The 27,297-nt window shown below is 39.3% G+C and overlaps 1 protein-coding gene across 1 annotated transcript; it reads left to right on the top strand.

Annotated features, from left to right (window-relative positions):
* Positions 1-325: 325 nt before the first annotated feature.
* On the top strand, positions 326-26,859 carry dnai1.2 (dynein, axonemal, intermediate chain 1, paralog 2). The gene is made up of 20 exons (XM_034683720.1): positions 326-556; positions 733-798; positions 958-1,056; positions 1,249-1,329; positions 1,536-1,662; positions 1,911-1,966; positions 2,109-2,264; positions 2,476-2,535; positions 2,621-2,749; positions 3,034-3,118; positions 3,225-3,342; positions 3,520-3,563; positions 3,732-3,979; positions 4,303-4,392; positions 4,656-4,743; positions 4,929-5,008; positions 7,558-7,706; positions 11,154-11,253; positions 20,259-20,441; positions 26,638-26,859. The coding sequence occupies exons 1-20, from the start codon at positions 527-529 to the stop codon at positions 26,737-26,739; spliced, it is 2,091 nt and encodes a 696-aa protein (XP_034539611.1). The 5' UTR covers positions 326-526; the 3' UTR covers positions 26,740-26,859.
* Positions 26,860-27,297: the final 438 nt, after the last annotated feature.

The following is a 27,297-nucleotide window of genomic DNA, read 5'->3' as shown; positions in this document are numbered from 1 at the left end:
AAGCTCCGTCATATCTCTGCAAAACCTTCATCATGTGTCAGAATTCAGATGAAACAGCCTCAGACCACATAGCCTCGGTCTAAACGGAGTCAGACTAAAAGGAGTCAAACTTAATGGTAAAAGTGTTCCGTCGTTTGTAAAATTGTCTCCAACTTTGTAAAAGTGTTTCATCTTTGGTAAATTTGTTTCATTAAATGTAAATTAGTTTTGGCCTTGGTAAAAGTGTTTTGCTGATGTAATTTTGTTTTATAAAATGTAAAAAAAATAATCCAAAATGTAAATTAGTCTCCCACTTTGTAAAAGTGTTTCATTTTTTGTAAATTTGTTTTGTCCTTCAGAGCCACCGTAGCCAGTTGTTGTCTTGGCAACCTATACACAACCGTATGCTGCAGCAGGAGATTCCCCTTCCTCTTTTAGGTCTTTTAAAGTTTGTTATCATCTTCTTCAGTCGTTATAGGCCCACTGTATTTAAAAAGAATAAATAGCTGTCCTCGAGGTCAAATAATTGAACCGGACTATTTCCGCAATGCCTGTGCACAACAACAACGTACGAAAGGTAGTTCATCTTATTTTACTTAGCATGTTAACTAGCTTAAACTAATCACTTTGACCCGGAACTGTAACGAATGGTGAATTCAAGAAGCGCTTACTTAAGATACAATTGCGGTTTTTTTTTCTTTTAGCCACTGTTGCACAAAACTATTTAGTTGATTTGCATTTGTTTTATCACAGGCCTCAACTGTTCAGAAAGTAACTTTACCTGGTGCGAAGACAACCAAAGCTGCAAGTAAGAAAAAGGTGAGTACACTGGTTACATCCGAACGAGAACACATCTGTAAATGATTAAGTTCTGCATGTTTGTTTTTGGCTTCAGTAGGAAGGAGAGACCCGTGTGGTGTTGAAAAAGAATGTGATTTCAATTCAACAAACATAAATCTTTTTGTTTGTATATTTTAGGATGAGGACGAGGGCGTGGATGCTCATGATGGATGGGATGACTGGACCCATGGGAAAGCACTTATTAAGCCTCCAGATCAAGTGGAGCTCACTGAGGCTGTAAGCAGATGGGGATCCTCATTTCTCAAGATTAAGAGCTGTGCATGGGTTGTGTTAAGGGAATTGGCTCAGACTTTTCTTCTGTTGTTCAACTGTATTTTCACAAAGAATAGTTTACTGTCATAGTTTTTGCAGTTGCCGCCTCTGAAATTAGACAACCAATTCTTTGTTTTTTTATAATGATATCTTTAGGAGCTGAAAGAGGAAGTCACAAGGGTTCTGACTGCAAACAACCCTCATGCCCCCCAAAATATTGTCCGCTACAGCTTTAAGGTGAGAAAGTTATAGCCAGGCTTGTACCTTCACATCACTCACTCTAATTCATAAAATGAGTATTCTTAACCAATGCATAGTTGCAAAGTTTGTCTGATGCCATACAAGTAGTTGAGTCATCAAGTTTGTTTACCCTCTGCCCTTATATCAAAACTAAAAGTTATCTCAGCTCTTATTCCTCACATTATGCTCCTCGTGGTCCCCAGGAGCGTTCCTTCAAGCCTACCAGTGTTGTGGATCAAATGTCTGTCCACTTTGTTTTGGAGGGTAGCCTCCTGCATCAAGACTCTGATGAAGCCCGGAGACTTCGGGCTAGAGAAGATCTCACTGAGGGTAATTATTCAAACATGCTGCATCAATATTGTGTTCCATGGTCTTCGTTGCATGTTTCAAACTAATAAATCATTCTGCACACTGTGTTCCACAGGCAGTGTTTTCTTCTTAGGTGTATTACATACTTGGGGCCACAAGGTGTCACTTTTAACACATGCCTTTAAAACCATGACAGCTTCAGAGTTCACCATAGAAAACATAATTTTCTACACAGCCGAATAATGCCTTATTGTTTCTGCTTTGTCCAGGAACAGTGACAGCCGACACAGGGACAGAACCTGATGAGGAGAAACCAGAAACCCCGGTAAATTATGGTTTGTTGAAATAAATCAGTGCACTGATTTTTGTTGAAAGACAGATTAAATTATCAACAAGGCATGACCAGGTCCTGTTGATTTATAGGTTCTGACTTTAGCTGAAGCTCTTTCTCATGTTCCCCTTTACAGGCAACACCTGTGGAAGATGGAGGGGAGGTTGAGGAAGCTGAAGAAGAGGACAGGCCTGACAGTGCTGCCTCCAAAACTGACAAGAAGGATCTAAAAGTTACAAACCAGTTTAATTTTAGTGAAAGGGCGTCCCAGACCCTAAATAACCCTCTGAGGGTAAGAAGGAGAAGGATAAACAGTCACCTGCCAAAGAAGCATCTTATATTTTATGACGATACACATCCTTCATGGATAAGTAGAAATTTCAAATATTTGAAGAAGAAAAGTAAAAGTATTGAATGGTGTGATTATTGATGTGTGTAGATAGAGTAAAAGATTCAGTCTTGTTCCTCAAGAGTTTTACTGGAGTCGTTTAATTTGCCCACAGCAAAGAAGCTGCCAGACCGAACCCCCTCCACGTAACACCTTCTCTGCCACCGCTAACCAGGTACCGCTTTCCCTTACTCTCTTTCAATGACAGTGAATCTATGCACTCAAAAGGGCCAGCAGCAATATTTCTATTCCCTTTGCAGTGGGAGATCTATGATGCCTACGCGGAGGAGCTGCAGAAACAAGAGAAAAATAAAGAGAAGCAGAAAGCCGTGCAATCAAAGAAGGATGTTGAGAAAAGCAAGAAAAAGATGATGCAGATGGAAACCCAGGTAAACTGAGAGCACACTAACTGTCCTGTCTTATTTTTGAATTGGTTGATTTTTGCAAGTGAAAAAGTCACTTTTGTTCTGAACGAACAATCACTGGTCAGACGTATTGCAGGCCTGCAGAAGCCAAAAAACAGTATTTGTTTTTCTCCAGGGATTAGAGAGAATTTCTACGATCTGACAAAAAAAATGTCAAAAATTAGATGTCAAACTTAGCCTCAGTATGTGGTTAATTTTGAATTTATGGCAGTGTTTCCATAAAAGATGCTTTCCTATTTATGTTATAGAATGACGACGTCAACAAAGTAGGAAAGTCGTCCAAAATCTTTGAACGGATGGTCAATCAGAACATATTTGATGACATAGCTCAAGGTATGTTCTTGTGAAAGTGGTAACACAAATATAGATTCAGATCTTAGAAAACATACTGTCTGTTTTCTCCCCTTTTTTCCCTCCTCAAATTTGTATGCCCTTTTAGATTTCAAATACTTTGAAGACGCATCTGATGAGCACAGGGGCCAGGAGGGTACCCTTCTCCGTCTGTGGGATTTCTTTTATGACAAAGCCAAAAAATTGTCGGTCACTGCCCTCTGCTGGTAAGTTTGTTCAACAACTCAGCCAACGTTTCCCCAGACTAGAACAATCTTTACAATTGTTCTGGGAAAAATCTATTGAGGTGACTACCACATTATCATGTGTTTTTAATTGACGACATCATTACCCCAGAGTTTGTATTTCAAAGCTCTGCTGATTGATGCACTTGTTCTCAACAGGAATCAGAAATATCAGGACCTTTTTGCCGTAGGAATGGGATCATGTGAGTACATGGAAAAGGGATTCATCAAGAAGATTCTTTTTTGCGATATATCGGAGACAGTTTCCTCCCACTTTATGTAATCAGACTTTTAATTGTTAGTTTCTATGAGGCGTTTTCTGTAATTGACGTCCATTTTCTGCCACTCTCCTCTACTCTTCTCCCAACCAGACAATTTCACTAATCAGGGGCACGGCATGCTTGTCTTCTACTCATTGAAGAACTCTGCCTTCCCAGAGTACATCTACTCCACTGATTCTGGCGTCATGTGCCTAGACATCAATGAGCAGCATTCCTCCCTGGTGGCAGCAGGCTTCTATGATGGCTCTGTGGCTGTCTATAACATAAAAGAGGAGGGGAGGGAGCCTGTTTATAAGAGCACAGCTAAGACTGGCAAGCACACAGACCCTGTGTGGCAGGTGAGAGCAAGGGGAAAGGTGAAGGTGATGAGAGTTCAGAGTGTGCGTCTCGTGAAATTCACTACCTTATTGAACTTGTACTTGTTTCCCTTTTTAAGTTGATGTGACACTTTTGCCATTTTGAAAGCTATCACAAACCAATTTGTTGAAAGTTGAAATGAACCAGTTAACATAGGCATACAAAGATGTTGAGTTACAGTCTTCAGTAAAAAGAAATGTGTCACATTATTGTGTCTTCTTTAGATATCATTTGGCCTTTTTGTCCAATGTTACATTCTTCTCTTCTTCTATTTAAAGCTTTATGTATTGATGTCTTTGTGCAGGTGCGCTGGCAGAGTGATGACATGGACAATAACCACAACTTCTATTCTGTGTCATCCGATGGCCGGGTTGTGTCCTGGACACTCATCAAGGTATTGATTTTAGCTGTTATTTTCTCTCTGTTGTGGTAGTAGAGATAATTTTTCTTAATTTACTCTTATCTTAAAAGTGCTTATTATGTAATGCAACTTTGAAGATGCAGTTTGCAAGTTTTTTTCTTTACAAAGTACTAATTTATATCTCCATCCAAATTTGCAATTGCTTACAGATTTGTTGATGTTTACCTGTGTTTATATCTATAAACTGTATCTGTATGTATCAATGACTTCAACTTGGTGTGTTTGCATGCTTGCAGAATGAGCTGGTTTTCACAGACATTATCACACTGTCACTGAATGGTGCTATCTCTGAGGGGCCTGAGGATACACCGCAAGCAAGCACTGGTAATGCCTCTTTTACCCAGCATGTCGTTTGTAGTAGAATAGACTAGACTAAATTTATAAAATATCAATTATGTATGCATAGTACTTCCCTTTAATCATGATCTGGTATCAGCTCAGATTTGCCCCAGTCTCTTAACTGTCACATTACAAGTGTAAATAAAGAACTCGATGCTTCTTGTCCGCAGCCTGTGGAACATCTTTTGACTTCCATAAACAGATCGACTATCTCTTCCTAGTTGGCACAGAAGAGGGGAAAATACACAAGGTATGTGAAGGGATTCTAACACGTACAGGGTCACTTCTAAACTTTCATTAGGCATGTAGGTCACGTGACTCAGGCAGTCAGATGGACAGTGATACTTTGGTACATTAGCATCAAGAGACTACAGCTAATACTTTTTACTGACAATATGATACTATCATCATGTATTAATGATAAACAACACATCACAGGACAATTGTTTATAGCAATACATGACAATACTATATGCTTGTAACTGTTAAAATATTAACTTTACAATGGAAAAATTAATGTGGAAAAACACAAATTAGTATCACTCACTGTTTTTATTAACCTTTTTCTTGATCTAAATGTTTTAACAGCTATGTAAAAATCTGTTCAAAACAGAGCCAGTGCTGACTAATACTAATTGTTTTGCAGAGTTTGGTGGTTGAAACGACTTTATCCGTAACATCTATTGTTGTTTTTTCTTCAATGCTTTACCTAAGTTACATTAGGACCCACTTTGAGCTCTACACTGTCTCCCATGGTCTGCTCTCTAAAACAGAAGCCTTTTTTTTGGTTTTCTTCTGGGGCATTCACAGATACCCTGCTGGGCTTGATAGAGTGTGTGTTAAGGAATGTGCATATGCACTTCTGCTTGTCCATGTGGCCTGTTTGGAGAGCCTCGGGCTTGACATTAAGGGTTTAATGAGTCTCGTTAAGCAGAGGCTTTCTCTGTCCACATCAGGCAGCTGGTAGTTTTTGGCTGCCCTCCCATCTTCTCTGTGCTTTTGTTTTTTTGCACCATGAGTGGAAAGGCACTTATAAATCCTCATTTGTTTGCAGTTACCATGCCCCATTCTATTAGTTTAATAACGTTTAAGTTTTCGGACAGCTCATTGTCTATTGCACACATCATCTGAGTGGCTTTTTTTTTACAGCTTGATGCATGTTTGTCTCTTGTGATCATGAGTGAGATAATGGAAGTCAATGTTACTTTCCTCCAGTCAAGTATGTAAGACCATAAATACACAAGTATAAGCACACATTTACACACCATATGTCATATCTAGCAGGCAATGAGTTAAATTAGGTTAGCAGGGTTGGACGCTACAATTTTTTAAAGTATGTCAAGTCAACTGTATTTATATAGCACGTTTAAAACAACCAATGTTGGCCAGAGTACTTTACAAGTTAAAAATACAAAAAGACAACAGTAAACAACACAACATATAAAATATTGAAGTGTGGGCCACCAAGTCCCTAAATTTGTGGCAAGAGATGACTATAGGTGTTGCAAATTTAAACTACAAAAATGGCAGTTTGAAACAATGACACTGAACATTTATTTTATTTTGTGTTCATTTAAATACAAAAAAAAAGTTTTTTTAAACACATTCTAATTGTCTCTCTTTCAATCCAATCAGTTCATGAGTTGTATTATTACTGTACAACAAGGGATTCCTATTGTAAATGGGGCCATCAATCTACAGCTCATTTTAACCCCTTGCGGGGTTGCATTATTTTTGCATTGTCTTCTCATACTATGAACTATCAAAGACTTATGGTTGTTGTGTGCCTAGTAATGTAATCAAAGGTGAGAGGAGACAAGCAGCAGACTGATTTTTCCACTCCCTGTTGTGGTGCACTTTGGTACGTGCTGCCTGTTCATCAAACAATCACTTGTGTGAAATCACCTTATTCAGGGTCAGACACACTGAAGTGTTCTGTCTGTCACTTGAAGGTTCAGAGCCACTGAAGTCCCAGGAGAAGACAGATTAATAATCTTCACCTAGCTGCAGGTCAACAATCAAACTGTCAGTGCTTTGAAGTGCAACAGCTGTCCCCATGAGCTATTTAGATGTTTTATCCTAGGTGGTCCAATTAACTCATCCCGTCAATCTATTTTTGCAGTGTTTTTGTGCCTCTTAAACCTTCTTCTGTCAATTGTAGGCAAACAGAGGAAACTTATAGGACAATTCAACACTGAACACCAGAGGATTACTTTGCCCTTTTGGGGATAAAACTTCCAGCCAAATTGGTTTCATTGTTGTGTCTTTAATCAGCAACAGCCAAGCAAATCCTCTCCATCTGCTTTAGATGTAAAGCTAGAATAGTTACAAATTCAGCTCACGCTGTGTCTTTTCTATTTCATATTTGTCTGTTTACTAGTCATGAAGACTTCTGCACAGCTTATTAAAAAGTGTGATATTGTTGGAGGACAGAACATGGTGATGTCTAGTTGACCTCATTTTTCTCTGACCAACAATCATAATCATTTGGATTTTGGTAAATGACTGATAAAGCTAAGTAGGGACAGTGATGTCTATACTTTAATACTTCATTTTTGCACTTGGTAGGCTTGGTGTTATCTCCTTCAGTAAGGAAAAGTTTGCAACTTGAGAGAAAAAGAGTATAATAAAGTATTTATTGCATTTATAAAGCATGTAGAGCTGTTCTTGCATCCTTTGCAGACATATGAACCCTTCTCCAATACAGTCACAGGTCACCAGCCGTGTTTGGTCACAGTGTATTTAATTCAAAATCATTTTTAAAAATGTGCCAAATCAAGACTTTGTCTTTTTTCTTAGTGCGCCAAGACTTACTCAAGCCAGTTCTTGGAGACCTACGTTGCCCACAGCATGACAGTAGACGCTGTAAAGTGGAACCACTTCCATCCAAAGGTTTTCATCTCCTGCAGTTCTGACTCAACCATCAAAATCTGGGACCATACCATCAAGTAAGACAACTGACTAGAATTAAAGGGTCTTTTATTTTACATGCAGCAAATGGTGATTTAACTCTACATATGGTTTATTTGATCACACACAATCAATTTTATGTTTTTAGAAGAAGTTTGTCATCTACAGTATTCAGTTCTGTTTTCATTTTTCATCAGATGTCATTTTAAGTCCTATGTCATTTTCCAGCTCTAACTTATTTTCACTTTATAAATCAAGATGCAGGAACAACATATTCCTGACAACATCATGTCATACATATCGGAACATTTTGTAGCATTAAGATAGCATGTTAAATGTTATTATTGAGGTGCCATTTCCAACACACTGTGGGCTAAACTGGGCAACTGAAGAAGCACACCTGGAGGTGTTGGTTGGATGGGAAGCTGTTGAGGAATCGTGTACTTGTTGCTGCAGTAGTCACTCAAACAGGTTGATGGTTGTGCATTTGAAGAAGAGGGTGACACCTCTGTGGAAAAAACTGAACATGCAGTGTTTAAGAGTGTCAATGAAGTGCTACAGTGTTGGGTGAAAAGGAGGAGGTTATGGCTCTTTATTTGTTGGAGTGGGTACAGAATGGCAACTGAAGTTTAACTAGATTTATGTTTTCATCAGAAGAACCACTGCTTTAGGTCTGTGTTCAAGTGTATGTACGTTAAATGAAAGACTCATCTCTCATAATATTCAATTTAGTCTTTAGGCATTTTTACCTTCTTGTAATCATTATGGACTCAACATAACTTTTCTAACCGACAGTGCCTCCCACTTCTTGTCAGCAAAGGCAGTTTGACTGAGTAATGATAGTAATCATACGCTCATTATGAGACACAGGGTTTTCAAGAATGATCAATTATATCCCCTACATACAAGACATGATGTCTCCCGGGGAGATTCTTGACCAGAAAACTTTCACAAACTTTACCACACTGTGAGACGTTTAGTGAAAGGTTTACACTAAAAACAGCTGCTTTTATGTGATGATAATATAAGGGCTAAACTGCCACAATTTTCAACAGTCCTCAATGAGTGGGAAAGCTTGTAGTGATGGAAGGGAGTTTCATTAGGTCAACTGATCACAAAAAAAGATTAGAGTGATAGATTTTCACCTCAGCCTGGTGAAACAGTCAGACATCATTTGTGAATCCTAAAAGCTCTGACTGGATTTATAAGATGTGCAGTGTCAGTCTGCTGTAGAACACTCCTGTGGAAGACTCTGGGCCAGATTTATCCCCTTTTGAGCCTGATTTTCTGACATTATCAATCGGACATGGCAGCATGGAAGCGCAGTTTTTCTGTCCTTTGAGGCACATCCTGCAGAAATCAAACGGGAAGATGTTTGGTGTGATTGAATGTGTGTACTGGTTTGTTTCCCAAGTTCATGCATGCTTATGGAGGACAATTTTGCACAAAAAAAACTAAATAAGTTGATTGATTGATTGATTGATTGATTGATTGATTGATTGATTGATTGATTGATTGATTGATTGATTGATTGATTGATTGATTCTTTGAATGACCACACAGCCAAGCTGGTGGAATTTGTTATACATAAAGCTGCAGGTTCCAACATTACATTTAACAGTAGACATAGAAACATAATTATACATGTAGACGTATCATTTCAAAATACAAAAATACAAGGCTAATGCCTAATCCTCTGTGTTTAGAGTTCAGAGTTAATAAAGTTGATTGCAAGGGGAATAAAGCTTATTTTAAAACGGGTTGTTTTGGAGGCAATTGTCCTGTAGCGCCTCCCAGAGGGCAGTAGCTGGAAGGCATAGTGTGCAGGGTGAGTGGGATCAGAGATGATCTTACGAGCTCTGCGCAGTGACCGTTTGCGGTGGAGTGATTCAAGGGATGGTAGGGGTGAGCCAGTAATTTTGGATGCCCTGTTCATGATGTGCTGCAGTTTCTTCCAGGAGAGTGTGTCGAGAGTGCCAAACCAGACTGTAATGGATGAAGTGAGGACGCTTTCGACGATGGCTGTGTAGAAGTGGTGCAGGAGATGAAACCCAACTCTGAACTTCTTGAGCTGTCGGAGATGGAAGAGTCTTTGCTTGGCTTTTTTAAGAATGTGGTCTGTGTTTATTTTCCATATTGCTGATATGAATTCCAAGGAGTTTGAATGTTTCAGTGATGGAGATAGATTCATCTTTAATGAACACAGGAGTTTTGGGGGATGGCTGGGGTCTTTTGTTTTTGATGTGTTGAGTAGGAGATCATGGTCTGTGCACCAGGTCACTGCTTGGTTGATCTGTGCACAGTATTCGGATTCTTGGTTGTTTGTGATGAGTCTCATGATTGTTGAGTCGTCCGCATACTTGCACAGTTTCACAGAGCTGCGGTGGGATGTGAGCTGGTTTGTGTAACGGGAGAATAGCCAGGGTGATAGAACACAGCCTTGGGGTGTGCCTGTACTGAGGAACAGAGGGGAGGATGTGGTATTGTTAATCCTCACCTTCTGTTGCCTATTCCAGAGAAAGCTGTGAATCCAGTGACAGATGTGTGGTTCAAGTTAGTGATTGGGGTGAGAATTCCCCTTGATGCAGTATAAAGAGGATACTACAATATAACAAATTTCCTCTTATTTGGGGCGGCAGTAGCTCAGTCCATAGGGACTTGGCTTGGGAACCGAAGAGTCGCCGGTTGGAGTCCCAGTATGGACGAAGTTTGGCAAGTGGACTGGTGGCTGGAGAGGTGCTGGTTCACTTGCCTGGGCACTGCTGAGGTGCCCTTGAACAAGGCATTGAATCCCCAACTGCTCGGGGTGTGCTGGTTGATGGCAGCATCCTCACTCTGACATCTCTCCCTAAGCATGTTCACTGCATGTGTGTGCATTTGTATGTATATACCAAAAAACTGTATGTGTAGCATGTCAAAAATAGCCTGAGTGAAAAAATTGAATTTCCCCCCTGGGGATCAATAAAGTACCTTTCTTTCTTTCTTTCATAAAGTACCTTTCTATCCTCTTGTTCACACCTGCACACACATTCACACACACTCAATCCTTACTATTTGGAGAAGGCCTGTGAGTGCCTGGTTTGAGTTTTTTAGAAATATTTCATTCTTTCATCTTGCTTCCCGTGGGGTTTCCCCAAGTTAATATTATGAGGAAACAGTGAGCCTTCTGTTTCATCCTCCCTCCACCCTCCATCATCACTGCCAGGCTGATGATGAGGCAGAACAGATGGACAGATTGTAACTGATTACTTTTGATGACAGTCTATAGATAGTTAACTTATTAGAAGAAATCAGATATGTGTCATTGCCTGGACCACAGCAGTAGTGCACCATTCTACAGTATATGTACAGCCGTAATGGAGATAGATTTACAGACAGTCAAACTGATGATCTCTGACTCTAAATAGAACTCAAACTGATTAAACAGTTTGTTCAAAAGTTACAGATTCCCTGTCTGACCTCCGATGTTTGTATTTTGTTTTCAGCACTCCGATGTTCACCTTTGACCTAAATGCAGCTGTTGGGGATGTTGCCTGGTCTCCGTACTCCTCTACTGTATTTGCTGCTGTCACAACAGATGGAAGGGTAAGTGTCCCCTAAAAAGAAAATAGTAATCTGTGTGAGAGCAGGAGTTATGCAGGCCATCCGATTGGACTATATTTGTTTAGGCCTTGTTCACCTGATGAAGATGCACTATGCCCCATTTTTCCCACTTGGCTTTGAAGAAAGAAAACATTATGTGAAGCTACATCAAACTAAAATATTGATAGATATTTAATAATGAATGTTATTTTCATGGCTTTATAGATTGACTTTGGCACACCTTCAACCCTGAGACCAAAACAGTTGGGACACTTGTAATATGTTGATGAAAACATAATTTTAAGGTTTACAAGTAATTTAAAGTAACCCTATATTTAACTGAAAATATTGCAAAATAATGTATCAAATGTTGAAACTGAAACATTTTATTGCTTTATGAATGAATATATGCTGACTTTAGATTTAAAGCCAACAACCCTTTTCAAAAAAGTTGTGACAGTGATAATAAAACTCTCCACTAAAGCTTTACCCAAAATTGTGTAATACTAAAATAAAACAACAGTGTACTGGCTGAGTCTCTCAGGGAATGGGGTTCATTTCTGTAAGAGACTGCATGAGCAAACATTTCAATAATTGAACAGTGATAATCCTTGGGATAAAACTGAAAATAGAAGGGAAAGGGACATGGCTGAAAACCAATACTGGATGACCGTGATCACCAGGCCCTCAGGTTCAAGGTTCAAGGTTCAAGGTTACTTTATTCGTACCCCTTAGTAGATTTTATTTGCAGTGAGTCAGCCTCCTTTTTACATCCAACCAACAAAAAGCACAGGACAATACATGACAAACAAAGTGACAAAGTGCTAAGTGCTAAAAAGGTAACAAAAGGGTAAAGGTTGCACTGCAGAATTTGGAGTGGAAATCACTCCATGGGCACAGAATCTCAGTTGATCCACAAATGCTTTCAAAAGCTGTACCATATAAAAAGGTTACCATATATAAACATGATCTTAAAATGCTGGTAACTTTTCTGAGCCAGAGCTCATTTAAGATGGACTGAGGTGAATAGGTAAACTGCCATTTCGTCTGACAAATCAAAATCTGACATTCTTTTTGGTAATCATGGATGCTGCATCTAATCTAAAGAGGAGAGGGACCAACCAGGTTGTTGTGAGTGCACAGTTCAAAAGCTAGCATCTGTGATAGTATAGGGAGGGATGCATACAGTATGTGCCCATGACATAGGTAGTTTACTCATCTGACAAGGCACAATCAATCGGTCAGTCAATCAATCTTTCTTTATATAGCACTAATTCACAACAAATGTTATCTCAAGACAATTTATCAAAAGAGCAGGTCTAGACCATACTTTTTTTGTATTTTTTACAAAGACCCAACATCAAGACAAGAACAGATTCATATTATAGAGGTTTTAAAGCAGCACTTGCTGCCATCTAGGCAGTGCATTGTCCAGTTTCAACATTTGAAATGTTGTCTTTGCACTGTTTTTAATTTAATATATGGTTTAAATAATTTGCAGCCCATCCAATTATGTCTTTATCAACATTCTACACAGCGTCTCAACTTTTTTACAATTGGGATGATATGTAAACCTACACATTATTTTTCAGAAGGCTATGGTTATCACCCCCACACATCTGTTGCACACCTGAGATAACATGAGCCTAACTCTTACCTGACAGATCACGTAACATTGCCAGGGTTCCCACGCGTCCTGGAAAACCTGGAAAACAGTTGACCAGTTTTCCAGAACTGGAAAACACCTGGAAAATGGGAGAAAAAGTAAAATGTCCTGGAAAATCACATATAGTCCTGGAAAATGATTCCAACATGGCTGCGTCTGACCTGACCCTATTAACAAAACACATCCCCATTCATTGAAAGTTGAGTGCACGCTGTGCTGGAAAAGACAGCGACACTGCACAACTTTTTTCACATCTTTTCTCCTTCACTTCATAATCATGCATTCACAGAAAACAGGAGTATATTGTTTATGTTTTATGGTACATTTGGCTCAATTACCGTACTCTAGCTCAGTTGTTCTCAAAGTGGGGTCCTGGGACCCCTGGGGCTCTGCGAACCATAGCGTGGGGGTCCGTGAAATAATTTGAATACATTTCTAGTAAATCATAAAATTGTGCTGTCATTACAAAACAGCATATACACCATTGTTATGATACCATTTAGTGGCTTGAAGGGATATGTGAGTCTTGTTACTGTTAATTTTCTGAAAGCGTTTAAGATCAGTTACTTGAAAAGTATAAATGATGTCATGTTGAGTCCACAAGGAATGAAATGACCCTCTGTTTTAAAGTATACAAGTGGTATTTACTTGATTCAAATTGAAGTGTTATCTGTTTATCACTATGGTACAGGTCTGAAGTATTTACATTGATACGTTTTACAATACAAATAGTTCCAAGGGTAACTAAGAGTGCAAATGGTTGTAAGCATGTGCTTTAGTGATGGGAAGTTCGGCTCTTTTCAGAGAGCCGGCTCTTTTGACTCTCAAACGGCTCTTAATGTAGGATCTTTTGTAGCCGTATATTTTACCTTAATTTTGCAAAAACTAATGGTTTGTGTTGAAAACCCTTTTACGTACTGTGTCTTTATGAGAAGCCTTATAATTGCCCAATTTTGTGCATTTCTTCTGTTACAAAATCATTCTCACCCTGATCCTAGGGTTATGATTAGGGTTAGGGATAGGGTTAAGATTTGGATTAGGTTTAAGGTTATGATTAGGGTTTAGGGGTTGTGATTAGGAATAGGGTTACGGTTAGGGTAAGGATTAGGGTTAGGGTTGGGGTTAGGATTAGTGTTAGGGTTAGGATTAGGGTTAGGATTAGGGTTTAGGGGTTGTGATTAGGAATAGGGTTACGGTTAGGGTAAGGATTAGGGTTAGGGTTAGGGTTAGGATTAGTGTTAGGGTTAGGATTAGGGTTAGGATTAGGGTTAGGGTTAGGGTTAGGATTACGATTAGGGTTAGGATTAGGGTTAGGATTAGGGTTAGGGTTAGGATTAGGGTTAGGATTACGATTAGGGTTAGGATTAGGGTTAGGATTACGATTAGGGTTAGGATTAGGGTTAGGGTTAGGGTTAGGGTTAGGATTAGGGTTAGGATTAGGGTTAGGGTTAGGATTACGATTAGGGTTAGGATTAGAGTTAGGATTAGGGTTAGGGTTAGGATTAGGGTTAGGGTTAGGATTAGGGTTAGGGTTAGGGTTAGGATTAGGATTAGGGTTAGGGTTAGGGTTGGGGTTAGGGTTAGGATTAGGGTTAGGGTTAGCATTAGGGTTAGGGTTAGGATTAGGGTTAGGATTAGGGTTAGGATTAGGGTTAGGATTAGGGTTAGTGTTAGGGTTAGGGTTAGGATTGGGATTAGGGTTAGGGTTAGGGTTAGGATTTGGATTAGGTTTAAGGTTATGATTAGGGTTTTAGGGGTTGTGATTAGGAATAGGGTTACGGTTAGGGTAAGGATTAGGGTTAGGGTTAGGGTTAGGATTAGTGTTAGGGTTAGGATTAGGGTAAGGGTTAGGGTTAGGGTTAGGATTAGGGTTAGGGTTAGGGTTAGGGTTAGGATTAGGGTTAGGATTAGAGTTAGGATTAGGGTTAGGATTAGGGTTAGGATTAGGGTTAGGGTTAGCATTAGGGTTAGGGTTAGGGTTAGGATTAGGGTTAGGGTTAGGATTAGGGTAAGGACTAGGATTAGGGTTAGGGTTAAGATTAGGGTTAGGATTAGGATTCGGGTCAGGGTTAGGGCTAGGTTTAGGATTAGGGTTAGGGTTAGGATTAGGGTTAGGATTAGGTTAGGGTTAGGGTTAGGGTTAGGATTAGGGTTAGGGTTAGGATTAGGGTTAGGATTAGGGTTAGGGTTAGGGTTAGGGTTAGGATTAGGGTTAGGATTAGGGTTAGGATTAGGGTTAGGGTTAGGGTTAGGGTTAGGATTAGGATTAGGGTTAGGATTAGGATTAGGATTAGGATTAGGGTTAGGGTTAGGGTTAGGATTAGGGTTAGGGTTAAGATTAGGGTTAGGACTAGAATTAGGGTTAGGGTTAGGATTATGGTTAGGGTTAGGATTGGAGTTAGGTTTAGAACCAGAACTTAATTTAAGCAGACAGAACCAGAACCAAACTCAACCAAAACCGAACCAGAACCGAACCAGAACCGAACCAGAACCGAACCAGAACCCTACCAGAACTGAACCAGAACTGAACCAGACCCGAACCAGAACCGACCCAGAACCATACCAGAACCATACCAGAGCTGAACCAGTACCGAACCGGAACCGAACCAGAACCGAACCAACCCAGAACCATACCAGAACCGAACCAGAACCGAACCAGACTTGAACCAGAACCGAACCAGAACCGAACCAGAACCGTTCCAGAACCGAACCAGAACCGAACCAGAACCGTACCAGAACTAAACCAGAACCGAACCAGAACCATACCAGAAACGAACCAGAACCGAACCAGAACCGTACCAGAACCGAACCAGAACCGGACCAGAACTGAACCAGAATTGAACCAGAACTGAACAAGAACCCTTCCAGAACTGAACCAGAACTGAACCAGAACTGAACCAGACCCGAACCAGAACCGAACCAGAACCATACCAGAACTGAGCCAGTACCGAACCGGAACTGAACCAGCATGGCCGCCATGCTGACCAATCAAAACAAAGTTCTGCTGTGAGCAGAGCTGGGGCTGAGCACTGAGAGAGCTAAGCAGGGAAAGGAAAAAACTGGGAGCCAGCTCTCTCTTGATGCGAGCCGGCTCTTCTGATTCACTATAAAGCATCGACTCTCAGAGCCGCAGCTTTTGATCATGACACATCACTAATGTGCTTAATCTGTGTTACAATTATGAGGGGTCCATGGACTATATTCTCACCTGTAAGGGGTCTCTGGCTCCAAAAGTTGGAGAACCCCTGCTCTAGCTAGTAGCAGTGCAAACTCCTGATAGTGAAAACAAAGGGAACAAAAAGAGCGACACAGCTGCACAGAAACTCCACGTTGTAGACATCGCTGATCATAATAGACATCGCCATGCAGGAAGACAGTTTACATTTTTTTTAAATCTCTGAGAGATCTTCAAATACAGAGTGCGTCTTTACACCGGTGAGATTTTTTCAGAGTTTATGGTAACTCAAATAAAAAAAAGTGACATTTGCTTTGTTTTATATGGACCACTTAGCAGGATGAATATCATGATTAAGCAGGTATATTTTGAGTCTGAGTTGAGTTGAGAAACATTTGTGGCCATTTTTGTCATTCAGATCTATTTAGGTAATTATTGCACTGATCCTCTGATCATTATTATTATTTAACTTTTGTTTTTCTCTTAGCTCATGTTATATTTTTTGAGAAAAGAGAAAGCTGAGATGAGAGTTGCCCATCATTGTTACTTGGTTGCACTAATAAAGTGAAGTGCTGTACATCTGTGGTTGCATTATTCTATTATCAATTTGCCATAATTTTTAAGTATGTAAGAGATGATTTCAATGGTAGCCATAGACTACATGTCTTTCAATGTAGACTTCCACTGAGAGGAACATATTAGACTATTTAGGAACTAAATTAGGAACTAAATTTAGACGGTCATACCAGCTTGATCATCAATGAAAATGTCCTGGAAATGTCCTAGAAAATGATACCTAGAGTGGGAACCCAGATTGCAAATAGCTGCACCACCACTTCACTATTGTTCTTATGATATAGTTATAGGCTAATATGACTGAACCAATAAGGCACAGCTAACAGCCTCAGGCATTTAAGTTTGCTCAAAAATGCTTTCTTCTAACAAAGGTGACTGGCTTCGCGGCCTGCCAGTGGTTATTGATTGCAGCCAAAAGTAATTACAGAGGACGCCACGTTGCTTATCTTCACATATTTTCTTAGTATGGCTGCAAGCTGTCCCCATCTGTTTCTTGAGGCACCAGACTGTGCCACTCTATAAAAGTCTAGAGTGTTATGTCTGACACATTTCCTGTCCAATGTGCCAAGGGAAGAAGAGTGAGAGTGACAAAGAGGAAATGAGAGCTGAGCAATTTGAGGGACACCTTATGTGATATTGTGTGTGTGTGTGTGTGTGTGTGTGTGTGTGTGTGTGTGTGTGTGTGTGTGTGTGTGTGTGTGTGTGTGTGTGTGTGTGTGTGTGTGTGTGTGTGTGCATTCTGTCCTCTCTAAAAGCATCATTCAGTCATCACAGACACAAACTTATTGTAGTATACCCTGTATTATATCTTGCACAAGAGATCCACTGACTGTCTGGGTCTATACCTATACCATACAAATGTAGTCAATAGCTCATTCAAAGGACAATGTTTTTATTTGCATTACATCACCGTGCAATTATTTTCTCAAATAATCTATGATTTTAAAGTATATTAAATAGTTGCTTGTAATCCCCCTCTTGAAATGAACTGGAACATGTCTTACAAACTGCATGTCGCTGATCCTTCTTTTTACGTTTGACCATGAAAGACATCAATTTGTCAAACAGGTGACTTTTTCAGCTAAAAAAAACTCATCTTCTCGGAATCAACTGCTAGATGAACTAAATAGTTATCATGTATGAAATGCAACAAATATGCGACGAGGTAAAGATAAACATCGGCTACTTACATTTGTGCATGGCACATCATTTGTTGGTGTGCTCATGTCTGTCAATAGATGAGATAAGATAATGTGGAAATACAGTGTTACAGCAGCAGTGCAAACAATACAAAAAAAGAGCATATATAAATAGTATTATTCAATTAAAGTATTAGTAATTAAAAAGTAAATATGTGTAAAGAACTAATATAAGTAAATTTACAGTTTATTTACAGAGCCAATGATACAAATAAGACGTGCACAGACGAGTGACATTGGTAAAGACAACGTAGAGAACTAAGATGGGTATAGGGCCAATATTGGCCGATGCCAATGTTTGACAGATACATAAGTGCATCCCTACTTTGCTCAACCAATGGTCAGTCTGTCAGATTCCAAACAAATTCCCTACATTGAAACAGATGCCTGTTTTAAAGTTAATATGTTGATAAGTAATGAGTGGTAATGCATATGGCTGATGTTAAAACTAAGAATAAAAAACTCACTAATTTAACTCTTAACACCTTGCACCTAAAAGAATTCTAATTAAATGACTTTGCTGGAAAGCATCCTACCTCCCAGCCCTTAAGGTAATTTAGTCTCTGAAACTGGATCAAAACAGTTTTCAGCAGCCATTAAAAAACTCATTAAAAGCTCATCAGACAGCATACATTGCCCATGCACAAAATTAGCTTCCTTCTACGCAGCAAAAGGGGCAAGAATATTAAATTGGTGTTTATTAAGGTCAGTGTGCACTGTCCATGTTAGGACAGTGCACACTGGCTCAGTATACTGAGCCAAAAAACTGAACCAGCTCTCCAGTCAGACTTTAAGGATATGAGTAAATTTCAGTTTTCTATTATAAAAAGTTTTATATTGTAGAAAATATGACCCTTAATGTAACAGGCCTGGTTTCTGGATCCTCTAAACAACTGTACTAAATTCAAGCCATTACAGACTTATCTTTTATTTGTTTATGTTTGCTGTCAAATTTTGATGAATGGCAGAACATTGTCATAATTCTCACATTCTCTGATGCAGTGCATGATGTTCATCGCTCTAATCTTCCTGAAGATAACACGTTCTTTGCAGAATATTTGTTGTTTCTCGATGACGAGCATCTCATGAGCTTCAGTGACTCAGCATGAGTTCTGCGCTCCCTGACGTGCATTCACTGTTGCACTGTTGATGGCAATCCGCCGTTGCTGCTGCCACATTGCAAAATGTCAGAGTCACAGTGGCATACCTGTTCTTTTCTGCATGTGTCCTTGTGCCTGTATATGTGTTCATAGAATAATGACTAATAATAGCAGTTTAATATGGAAGAATGTCATCGTGCAAACAAATAACTCTTATTTTCTGTCCTTGCCTCTTGTCTGAGCTGACTCTTGAGAAAATAAAGTGTCAGGATGAAATAATGAGAGGTCCAGGCTTATTCCCCAGCGATTAGTCTCTAAATCCATATTTGCTGTCTGTGCAGCTTCTCTCAGCCTTCTGCTAATGGACTGCCGCATCTTTCAGTTAGTATAACTGCACCAGCTCAGGCTATAATTTTAGATACACATATCAGCCTGAAGCAATTAAACCAGATGAAAATGAATTAAAAAGCAATATGCTGTACTGTGTAAGTTTGATGATTTATCAGCCATCGTGTCAACACAGTGAATTTCTCTTCTTCTTCTAAGCTCTTGCTTAAATTACAAACAGAGTGTCATATTACATTAGCTTCTAAACATCAAAAAGCAGAAAAGACTGCAATTAATGAGTGTTGTGATGAGGGTTACAGAAAGTCATACACCGGGAGAATATGATGATTGGTTGTAAGTGATGAATGAGGTGCTGGTACACACAGACAGTGTCAGCCCTTGCTGCCTGGGCTCAGTCATCATCATTCTGGTAAAAGGAGTGGGCTGAGCTTTGAAGTGGGCTCATTTGTGGTCGACACATTTTCTAAATGCACTTAGTTTGAAGGAAGAATGTCTGTGATCTGGTTCGTTCTGGATAATGATGCCTCTGATTCTGTATGAGAGCTGTAAGCACACAGAGACACACATTCATGTGCACACACTGATGGGAGTGTGCCTTCCCTGAATCATTGGAAAACACCGTTCCTTGCACCAGATGGTCAGGCTTGCATCCCTGCTGAGGCTTGGGCTCCATCACTCCCCTTTTAACATAACAGTCAACACAACAAGATATGAAAAAGCAGCCTCTAACAACACATTTACTTCATCACTCAGGAAATCAAAATTGTGCATCCACCAGCCTAAATATGGTCATCAACAAGATAGGTTCTCTCTTTTTAAACCCCTTAGTCAATAATAATGATGCCAAGCTTCTGATTTGTCAGTTCAAAAAAGATGGTCAGGACTGTAAAAATCAAACATAGAAACTATCAATTAAGTCTTTTTAACTCTCACCTTTTTTACAGGTTCATGTTTTCGACCTCAGCATCAACAAATATGAGTCCATCTGTGTGCAGCAAGTGGTGGCCAGAAAGACCAAGCTGACTCACATCGAGTTTAATCCCATCTATCCTATCATCATCGTGGGCGATGACCGAGGCTGTGTCACCAGTCTCAAACTCTCCCCTAACCTCCGCAAGAAACCCAAGGTGAGAGTCTTGTCCATTTGCCAGAGTCTTTTAGTCTGCCTCTAAGTGGTAAGAGTAGAAAACTGCCTTTCCAAATTGCAGTAGTTTCACCACTCCGTGTTTTCCTCTCAAGCTGATTTGTCTCCATAATTAGGCTTTACAAATAGTGCTTGTCCACATTACAAATGAGGTACCGAATTTCTAACCACTCTCAGCGCTGTTTACACTGTACTTGAAGGGTCTATCGTGTTCTCTCAACTTATGCACATCTTATCTGTAAATAATTTGGATGCATGACTGCCCTCTTGCATTATTCATCACTGCCACTTGTTCCACGTCAGTTGAAGCAGATCAGATGATTCATTCTTCACAGAGTCCTGACCTCGAGATAATGTCACCAAGTAACAATGCTGCGGCCGGCTTTCTACCCCCTCTACGGAGCAGCTCATTATCAACAACATTAATCTCCTGTGTTTCTTTTTGTCTAGCTCATGTAGGCCAGATAACAAGTAGCCTTACAGAAGTCAAGAGTTCCTTCTAATTGAATAAGCACGTTTAAGACGGATAACTAGCAAACACGAGATAACTGAAAATCAAGGAAAGGTACAAAGGTCCAATAGGTAGAATATTCCCTGTTATTCATGCTGTCAAACTTGTATATGATATGTTGGGGAAAATATTCTTGAAATACATTTCATCCTCAAAGAAAAGTACAGGGAATCAAAATTCAACTTCAGACCATTCACAATTGATGAGTCACTGAAGACTCTGTTGCCACTCATGACACTGGTTAATGAGCTGTGGAGCACTCACAGCAGCCCTACTAAACACTGGAGAAAACCAAATGGCACACTGAGTCACAACACTTTAATCAGGGCCCATTTAGTATCAGCTCTGCAGCCTCTCTAGTTTCCCTCTGTGTGGTTCATGTAAAATAGAATAAATCCTAATTACTAGATTCGTATGAATTTATGCATGTATTTATGTATTTATTCATTTATAACATACCGTGGTGCAAGAATGAAACCGTTGCAACCAGGGGCAACAAACATGATCAACTGTGCTGCGTGCCCACACGTAAACATGGTGTGTGTGCACAGCATAGCAACAGATACACACATCCTGTGCGACCTCATTAGCGACCTCAGACTGGAGCCCTTAAGCATACAATTTGGAAATAATTGCACAGTTCAGCACCACTGACAACGCTCAGAGTATTTTGGAACCCATGGTGGCAAATAAGCATGAGGCACAAACACCTACAGCAAATATTATCAGTGATATGTCTTATAAAATTGTAACAGCGGCCCACTTGCAGTAGCACAAATGGTATTTTGGCTTATTGAAATATCCAAAACATTGGCACTGTAGCCCAGCACTTCATATTGTAACAATACAAGAGTGTTGTTCTCATCTTTATAAAGTGCTTTCAAAAAGGCATTCGAGGCAGGCCAACTTCTTGACTTCTCTTGTGCCCTGTGGCTCTACTAATATTGTTGTATTGATTGTTTGGAGCTTCCAAAATAAGAAATTCCAACAGTGTCAACTTGCTTAGGTATTTTATGAAATGCTCCAAGCTCTTTTTATCGTGCCAAAGTGAGCAGTTACTATCCAAGTACGCCTGAGGGCTACATTGACACATGATGTGATGTCAGGTGTGTGCTGTTACCCTGTACACAAACAACATGGAGGATATGTGTAGGCACATATGCCCATATCCCATGTTGCTCACCTGTGGCACACTTTAAATGTTTTAGGAATCTGGATGGTGACAAACAACCAGTGGTGGACAGTAACAAAGTAAATTTACTTGAGTACAGTAATTAAAGATGGTGTTAGTTAGTCAGATTTAGATACACTTTTTGTTATACTGGTTAAAATTATCTCTATGTCCCGATGGCAATCAATGCATAATGTGTTCTGAAAAAAGAGCAGAAAAAAAAGCTGCTATCTACAGCCGGAGTAAACCTGGGAAAACACCAACCAATCCCTGCCATCAGAAGCCAAATTATGAAACCAATCAAATCCCGTCCTGCCGTTCTGCCCGCCTCCTGCGCATACATTCCATGTTTGTTTGTGTTTTTAACTTTTACTATGATAATGTTTTGGTGTTTTCTTACCACTGAGTGAGACATGAGTTGACGTAGTGTAAAACACAAAGGATGTGCTGAGGACCGATTTTGAATCAGTCACAATCATATGGTTGCGAATCAGCAGCGCTCGTGCATGTGAGCGGGGCGTCGTTTTGGACAGAGTCCTGAGGAAATGCTACACATACATTCATACTAGTTTTCCGTGACTACCAACCCTAGCTTTAAGTACATTTTTTAAGTATCTGTACTTTACTTGAGTATTATTTTTTGGGGATACTTATTACTTTTACTCCACTACATTCAGAAGACAATTATTGTACTTTTTACTCCACTACATTTCTATCAATGCTCAAGACAGTAAAATGTGTTTGTGTAGTTCTGTTTGTCTCAGTGGTTTAGTCATACCTGTATATCGTGCGTCTCCACAGTTGAACGTGGAGCAAACACAGAGCAAATTTCACTCAGATCAGGCAGTTCAGTTAGAGGTGGTAATGATGGCTATAATTCTCCACCTGAGCTCCCATGGCCATATCTTCAGCCCGTGTTAGAGGTTTTTGAAATGAAGAATGATTCGTATCATTTGAAATGTTCTCCCTGTTTCCCACTCTGCCCAAACATACAAACATTCACTGTCCAACCTGAGAAAGTGTGTTGAGCTACGTAACATTTGTTTCATTCAAGATGAACATTTCAAACTAAGTTGTGTCATAACTTGGTTGCTGTTTTTATTCCATGGTATAATTTTGAGAGATTTCAAGTTATGGTTTCTAGATAAACATAATGTAACAGAATGTACTCTTGTGTATTCTTGACTGCCATCATGCTTTGTGAAAATACAAATTTTTGAGAGATTGTAAAAAGTACTTTGAATACTCAAGTATTTTTAAAAGCAAGTACTCCAGTACTTTAACTCAAGTAATAATTCGACAAAACAACTTGTATTGGAGTAATATTTTACCAGGAGTATCTATACTTTGACTTAAGTAATGAAGCTGTGTACTTTGTCCACCACTACAATCAACACACATTGTATATAAATTGCCTGAAAGTGCACATAATGGTGAACCTCAGAGACACACTCCAAATGCTCTGAGTTTCTAGATGAAAATTAATTTAATTCCAGCCCTGTTTGTGTTCAACACAACACACTGCCCAGTTCAAATGTTTGCAGCATGAATGTGTTCATCTCATCTGTTCTCTTTTCATTGGCCTCAGTCTCTGTTGCCCACTTGAAACAAGAGGCGGTTGCAATATAAAAACAGCATTATGCAATATTTTGTGAGGATCTATTAATCACTACAGTCACCCAGAATACAACAACTGTCATAAATGTTGCTTTGGTATTGATGATGGTTGTCAAAAAAGAACATAAACAAAATCAGAGGACATAAAATACAAGCTTCCTGTCTGTGTGCAGTACACTTATGGACAAGATAAGACCAGACAGAGGTTTTGATAATATAAACCGGTAAGAAAAACAGACTGTTAGAATATATGTCGGTACACATGTTGACATTTTGAGCTATAATGAATTTTTTTTAAAGATAGAAAAAAACAACTTTTTGCATGGTATTTCTATCTCATCTCTTCCACAGAGGAAGCTTTATTGGGCCATTCATCATGGTAGAGATATTATGTTGCATCGAGATTTGATGCTCATACGCTTGGGGAACGCAGCTGTCTGTCTGGATCAGCTCCCTCGCTGTCAGCTCTCTCAACCTCAAAATAGCTACACAGAAATGAAAATAAACACTTATATGTATATTTATTTATATATATATGATATAAAAGCTTCAAAGGAGGAGGTATGAGAGAGCACTCATTTGTTCAACTGTGCTGAGGGCTGAGTCACTGGTTGTCACCTTGTTCATTTCCATAATACATTTTTTTTTTAATGTAGGTTTGTAGGATTTAAAATAAAAACTTCCATTAAATTTATTATTCAATACAGAATGGAATGAAATTATCTCTCAGAAACACATTTTTTAAGATAACATTTTATTCATTTTATTCATATTGTGCATGCTGCAGTAGAATGACTTCATGAGAAACCCAAATGTAATGAGCCAATGCTCATAATGCCACTTTAAATCTGTGCTTTCCCTGCTCTTTCATACACGTCTGCTGTGAAAAAACAGTTTTAAGGACACAATAAACTGATGCATCCCCAAAGAGGGGTCTGTATTTTTAACATTAACTGCTCCCTTTACATCTCTTATCCTTATTTTCTGAATCACCTGGTGAAAACAGGACAGAAAACTGTACTCTCTGCTTACATGCTGTCTTTTATAGTTAAGTTTTTTCAATGTTCGTGCTGCATTTTAATAGGTTTTGTCTACCTTGCTTCAGCTTAAGTATATATCTTGTCTCTATCAGTAACCATTAACCTCTATGTGTCATGAGTACCCTGACTCATACAAACACATGAATAGAACGTATCATTGGGTTCCTGCATGAAATTCAACTCTTTGTTGATACAGTAGATCTAGTAAGTTATACAGTAAAGTTATTCAAAACTTTTAACAGTAGTATTAATAGAAGTTCAGTCGTACATGCTGTAATGCATGTGGCCTCTTTATTTCCTCACAGTAAAACATGTTATTTTCTCATTAAATGGTCCAAAGAAATTGGGACTATTTTGAATGATGAAATTGTATCCAACTTAAAATTCAGTTTAAAGGGATAGTTCGTTTTGTTTAAAGTGGGGCTGTAGGAGGTATTGACCATAGTAAGTGTATTACACACAAGGGGATTGTGGTCAGCATAGCACCTATGTTGAGAAACAGGGCGGAGAGTTGGCATGAAAGCTAGGCTATCAACATCTGCAGACAGGAACATTTAACCATGTAATGTAGCTCATTTAAAAACAAACATTAATGTAGGTGTAAGTGTGTGCTACATTTAGACATTTTTCAGCACTATGACAACACATACATGTTCCTTCACCTGCAGTACACTGATCAGCTAATCTGGTCTATGATATATGAGTCAACTTCAATTTTGCCCAGTGCTCTGATTTGTTGGGATTTTGATTGTAGTGCTTCTCAGTTCGTAGTCCATACTCTGGCTAACTCAGTAATGGCTTTAGAGTGTGTTGTTTTTGCTCAATCCTCCCCTTCAACAGCTAACACAGTGTAATTTGATAAAGTAAACATATTGTGTGTAACATTTATGTTCAATATTGTAGCCGACATGGTCCCTTTACAAATAAACTACACAAACAGATAGATGTGAGCCACTAAAAGTAGACCAGAAGAGATTAATGACAGCTGTCAGTTTTGGTTTCTGGGTCCTTTGATTCAGAAAGGTCCTGAAATGCTGTGGTTACAAAGTCCCACTCGTGACAGCAGTAGCTCTCTGGGTTCATGAGCATGAGCTAACAGTTAATAAGTCTGCACCACTAGAGGACTTGGGATTTCACCTGTGCTCCAGTTTGCACAGAAGTTAAGTACTTTGGTATCTTCTGCTCACAGTAAACAGTATGACTTTGGAAACCCACTGACCCAAGCAGCTGATCAGTACACTGCAGGTGGAACTTGTATTTAGAGCATGTGTTAATAAAATAGAAACAAATAGGCTTACTGAATGCAAAGTAAAGCACTTAAAATGTTACAAATAGACTCACACTATCCAAATGTTTTGGTCTGACGTTGAAAAATAGCTGAATTATGTGGTAGAGCTGATCCCGTCTGCAGCAGTTGATAGTCTAGCTTCCAAGTTGGTTGTCTGCCTGTTTTCTTAACGAAAGGGCCAGCCTGATCAGAATCCTCTGTGGGTAACACTTTTACAGACAAGTACCTCACAAAACCCTACTTAAGGGGTGGAAAAGTATCTCTTTGAGAAAAGCCACTAGTAATGCTAAGTAAGCTAACAGACCAGTGTTCCAATATAAACAGAACAAAAGAACAAAAAACCTTTTTAAAGTGCTGTGACTTTTCTGTTTTAAAATATATTATTTGAGCAGAAGCTTCATGTAACCAAAGCAGATTTTAAAGTATGGTGGAAAGAAATAATTGAATGAGAGGGATATCACCCCACTGCTAATATTTAACTTGCATTTCCATACGTCAGCTAATTTTTGACTCTCTGTCTCTGTGTTTCTGTGTGTCTATGTCTGTGTGTAGACCAAGAAGGGTCAGGATCTGCCTAAAGGTCCGGAAATGGAAATAGCCAAGATGGAGAAGCTTCTCAGTCTGCTGAGGGAACCGGAGCAGAGCCCTGTTTAAAACAGCCACCATGTCTCCTCCTTAGACTCAGCAATCCGGTACAATGTTTCATTTTCCTTCATAAAAAAAAACTTGTTTGGCCCAGTGTGTGCAGCAATAAAAACTGTCAGCATAACAAGACAACAATTTGTATATGTTTATTATAAACATTTCCTCTGATCCCTCTAAAGCGGTTAATAAATTTTCATATTCAATTAATAATGCATTCATTTTTACTGCATTGGTTGATACATATTAAACATTAGAATTCCATGGACTTGACCGATTCTTCTGCAGGGATCTATTAATCTTTTTCTGAATGTATTGTACAAGTTGACTAAGCTAAAAAGTGAGGGGGGAGAGTTACTGCAGGTGAACTGGGACATAAATAAGCCTAATAAATGGAGCTTTTATGGACCATGTCCAGGCGACTTATCTTGGCTGGCACGCGCCGTCCTGGGCATCTGTCCAGGGATGAGCTGAAAGCCTTTTAATATCCCATCTACAGGGAGAATTTTGCTTTGAGTCACAGCGGCGTCCATCTTTATTTAGCTTTATTTTACATTCCTCTGTCTTAAT

Source organism: Notolabrus celidotus, chromosome 1, assembly GCF_009762535.1.
Source record: "Notolabrus celidotus isolate fNotCel1 chromosome 1, fNotCel1.pri, whole genome shotgun sequence".
NCBI classification, from domain to species: Eukaryota; Metazoa; Chordata; class Actinopteri; order Labriformes; family Labridae; genus Notolabrus; species Notolabrus celidotus.
This window is presented reverse-complemented; position numbering and strand designations above follow the sequence as displayed.